Source organism: Octopus bimaculoides, chromosome 3 (genome assembly GCF_001194135.2).
Source record: "Octopus bimaculoides isolate UCB-OBI-ISO-001 chromosome 3, ASM119413v2, whole genome shotgun sequence".
NCBI lineage: Eukaryota > Metazoa > Mollusca > Cephalopoda > Octopoda > Octopodidae > Octopus > Octopus bimaculoides.
Genome location: NC_068983.1, coordinates 120,477,114 through 120,482,057, shown reverse-complemented (window position 1 = coordinate 120,482,057; position 4,944 = coordinate 120,477,114). Strand labels below are relative to the sequence as shown.

The 4,944-nt window shown below is 39.1% G+C and overlaps 1 protein-coding gene across 2 annotated transcripts in view; it reads right to left on the bottom strand.

Moving 5' to 3' along the window:
• Positions 1 to 4,944, bottom strand: part of LOC106878125 (kelch-like protein diablo) — a 45,662-nt gene that overhangs the window by 15,704 nt on the left and 25,014 nt on the right. For both annotated transcript variants that reach the window (XM_014927243.2, XM_014927242.2), the window contains one exon: positions 3,730 to 3,919. In XM_014927243.2, the coding sequence (XP_014782729.1) occupies positions 3,730 to 3,919 (190 nt within the window). The remainder of the gene's footprint in view (positions 1 to 3,729; positions 3,920 to 4,944) is intronic.

The following is a 4,944-nucleotide window of genomic DNA, read 5'->3' as shown; positions in this document are numbered from 1 at the left end:
GTGCACCCGTGCCGGCACCACGCATTAGCACCCGTGCTGGCACCACGCATTAGCACCCGTGCCAGCGCACATATAAGCACTCATCACACATTGTAAAGTGACTGGCATTAGGAAGGGCATCCAATCGTGGAATCCAAGCCAAATCTGACTGGAACTGGATGCAGCTCTCCAGTTTGCCAGCTCTGGCCAACTTGTCCAACCCATGCCAGCATGGAAAACAAATGAAGGGTAATGATGATTAAGCTGCTACAAATAGCAGCTAAGTCTCCTTCAAATCACACTGGCTTTAAATAAATACAATGGATAGTTTTATGATAGATACTTCAAATTTGAATAAAAGATGGGATAGTCACAATTGAAATATTATAGCTATCCTGGAATATAGCTAAATAATAACAATGGATCAGGGAAAACAAACAGCGGAACTAATAAATTGTTACATAAAATTAAGTGGTTCTTAGTTCTGCTTATTGCCCATTGTTTTTAGGACTAGCAAACATTAACTGACAAATTCACCTTTGAAAAATACAACTCTTAGTAATTCCTAAGCTGTTTTTCATTGTACAGCCGTCTGAGGCACCATTATTTCATTTGTCAATTTTGCCTGCTTCAGAAAAGCCACCTTGAAAAACAGATGTTAAAGGATGATAATCACACACACATACACACACACACACACCCACACACACACACATCTTTATACAAAGATTTTTAAAATATGATATAAATTGTTCATCATCTAGTAGCACTGGTTGCATGGAGTCCCATGACTGTCACCACCCAATTCTATTTATACTTGAATTGAAAGCTTGAGTCATAATGAAATTTTCATTAACTGATTACGCAACCATGGATGCTACTCCTATGGATGTGTTGCAGTTACTCTCTTGATAGAGCTTGGTGATCCTGACCATTGATCTTCTAGGACAACTCCAATCAGCATCAGATTAAGAAACAATGTGGGCTCAGTTGAGCTCTTCCACTGTCACTTCCCAATCAGCCATATTGCAATCCCATGATGTATCCCTGGCAGGGTGGCTGAATGGGTGCCACGCCTTGCGAAACAGCAGCTTGTAGCTATGCAGGGCACAGCTATCACTGTGGGGTATTTTCAAAATACCCATATATCCACATCCTTAATAAACTCCAGAATTCATTTAAAATTAAAATACAACTTTGTAGCTTAGTTTGTCAAAATATGCAAACTTGAACATAAAAGATTTGGCTGCTATTTCTAACAGTAGTGTGATCTCATAAAGACTCCTTCAGTGTAAATTTAATGTAAATTTTTAATGTGCAATTTTGTTTTAAATATGTAATATAATGCTCATACACTGAGGTAATGTTTGGCTTTAGATCCATGAAGTTCTAACATTTTTATTCCCTCGCATGTATATTCTTTATATTAGCTTTTTATTTTGTTTAAAGCACACAGTTACATAAACTTACACCCAATTATAAGTCCATATCCAATACATATTAGAAGTAAGATAAAAGAAATAAGTGGATGAAAGGCATATTTCAGGTAGTTGTGATATACTGAATGTTGCCTGCAAAAAATTGTTAGTGAAACGAATACCTTTTATCCAGAGTAATTCATTCTGTTTGCTGTCAAATTACTGATACAGTATATCCACCCATACATAATGTATTTCTCACATAAGACAACTGAAGTTAACTTTTTAATGGTCATTACATTGACTACATTAATGCAATGGATTGCCTATTGCTTTTTTTTTTTTTTCATGCAGATGATGTCTAATTTCTAAATTGTTTTCCTACACCAATAAATGTATACTCATGTACAGCTAGTTACTTTATACTGCAACTAGTGAACAACAGAGAGGTAATATTTATCTCCACTTAAAAATGTTCTGTTAGAATAAATCATACTGCAGTGGATGCCCTAAGAGAAACTCACATATTGGCTTTTGGTACAAATTACACTTACATAAATAGTGCTAGTGGAGAGATAAATCCATGCTATCACCAATATGATAACTCGTTTTAACCATTTCACTGGTTAATTGTGACACCAGCACCTGTTCTGCCACCATTTTTTTATATATCACTGGTAGGCAGTTGAATCGCTGCTATCTGTAGCAGTCAGGCAGCTATCATTGACAAGACCAAGGAAGGTCAAAACCGCATGCTCTAATGGTCTCGGAGGGGGTGGGTATTTATCTCCCTGCTAGTGATATAAACGAGTGCATTTTGCACCAAAATGCCAATATAGTTTCATGGTATCTACCACAAAACATCCACATTTAAGTGTGGATAAATATTTATCAATGATGGTATATTTATATATTCATTTATATGAGAATGAATTAAAGAGAATGAATTACCCTGGATAAAAGGTATTTGTTTCACTAACAGTTTTTCGCAGACAACATTCAGTATATCACCACCTACCTGAAATATGCCTTGCTGGTGACGAAGAGCCTCTCGCTCAGAGTAAAAGGTAGACTGTATGATGCATATGTACGAACAGCCATGCTACATGGCAGTGAAACATGGGTGGTGACTGTTGAGGACATGCCTAAGCTTGCAAGGAATGTAGCTAGTATGCCCCGCTGGATATGTAATGTCAGTGTGCATACACAACAGAGTGTAAGTGCCTTGAGAGAAAATTTAAACCTAAGAAGCATCAGATGTGGTGTCCAAGAGAAACGACAGCACTGGTATGGACATGTGGTGCGAATGGATGATGACAGCTGTGTGAAAAAGTGTCACACCCTAGCAGTTGAGGTGATCTGTGGAAGAGGTAGACCCAGGAAGACCTGGGATGAGGTGGTGAAGCACGACCTTCAAACATTGGGCCTCACCGAGGTAATGGCTAGTGAGCAAGACCTTTGGAAATATGCTGTGCTTGAGAAGACCCGGCAAGCCAAGTGAGATCATAACCCGTGGCCTATGCCAGTGGTGTAACCAGCCGACTTATGCATTGCTTGCAAAGACCTGTTGAGGCAAGTGAAATGACAATCGAAATCAAATTTGCTGATGTGGCCGATGACAGCACCACCTGACTGGCACCTGTGCCAGTGGAACTTTAAAAGCACCATCTGAACGTGACTGTTGCCAGGGCCACCGACTGGATCCCGTGCCAGAGGCACATAAAAAGCACCATTCAAGCATGATCGTTACCAGCATCACCTTACTGGCACTTGTGTTAGTGGCACGTGAAAAACATTCAAGTGAGGTTGGTGCCATTGCCACTGGACTGGCTCCTGTGCAGGTGGCACATAAAAACACCATTTGAGCATGGCCGTCGCCAGTACCGCCTGACTGGCCCTCGTGCCAGTTGCATGTAAAAACACCTACTACACTATCAGAGCAGTTGGCGTTAGGAAGGGCATCCGGCTGTAGAAACTGCCAGATCAGATTAGAGCCTGGTGCAGCCATCTGGCTCACCAGTCCTCAGTCAAACCATCCAACCCATGCCAGCATGAAAAGCAGACATTAAATGATGAGCATGAGTAATCAGGGATGTAAACAGTTTATTCTGTCACTCATAAAATTATAGAGATTAGGATGTATATATATATATATATATATATATATACTGAATTAAATCTTGACAAGATAAAGAGTTACATGCTCTCACACACACGAGCATGTACACACACGCATCTATATAGATATGCACAGACAAGAGTACATAAACAATTTAAGAGGGTAAAAAAAACCCCATAAAACATAACTGAATTGAGAAAAATCAAAACACACCCATCAACAATGGTGAGGCAAAACTGTGTACGTGGACTCTTCATCCTTGCCTTGACTATCCAAGAAGCACTAACTTGATCAAACATAACAAGATTACTGGATAAGCCTTCAGGTTGGGAGCCACGATAGTTCACCTTACGCAATGTCCCGCCAGCTACAAAAATCTGATTGTCTCCTGTAACTGCACAACCTGGAAAAGATTCAGTAGAAAGTCAAACATTAAACAGTTCAGTTTCATGCACAGCATCTAGTTTTTCACATGTCAACAGAATAGAAATGAAATTTTAAAATTTATTCTGTACAGTGTAGCTGCCAAAATGATCCTCAGCCTGCTGATTAGAGACCCCCTTCCATAGAGGATGAAGTACATCGTTGCCCAGATACCCCTTGGTAACACAGCACCAAGTTGCCCACACAGCTAGGTGATCACATGTGCCATGCTGAAACAAAGCAGTTTGTCACATGTCCTAGAGTATGCAATTTCTGGTTTGTTGCTCATACACTGAAGCAGTGATGTATGCTGTGTTATGGTGGTAAAAAATGAATAATTCACCTACCTCATGGGTCCTCTCATAACGTCAGTCCTTTCCAGCTAGGATATATCTATTGGAGCCCTACCCACCTAAACTAACCAAAACTTAATGGGAAATTCTCTCAACTCACATGGCTATCATGTCTATCACAAGCAACAGCCCCAAAGCAAAAAAAAACAGCCTACACTAATCATCTTTCTGTTCACATGACCTCCGTTGCTCTCCTTCTGGCAACGCCCATTGGCTTTAGCATATATCACATACAATAGGAGAATACAGTCAAATGATTAATGGTCAATCTTGACCATGCAATTTTTTTTTTTTTTTTACGCAAATTCTCACCATCATGAAGTTGCCATCATTTAGCCCTACCTAGGTCAATTAATTGAGCAAGTGTAAATCTATTTAGGGATATTTATGACTGCATTATCTAATACCTTGGATCTTTTTTAAAATGTGGGCCACATTTTTCATTAATGTTTTACGTAGTGTTTTTGGTACCGAAAGACTTTCAAACTTCGTATACTTATCTATTTTGTGTTATAGAACAGAATAATATTTTTGTATTCAAATTTATTTCATGTAAAAAATTGTCTTATTTCGATAATTTCAACCAATCACTTACAAGTATTCAGTTGTTTACATTTACTCCTTTGGCTGATTAAGCCATAGCTTCGTTTTA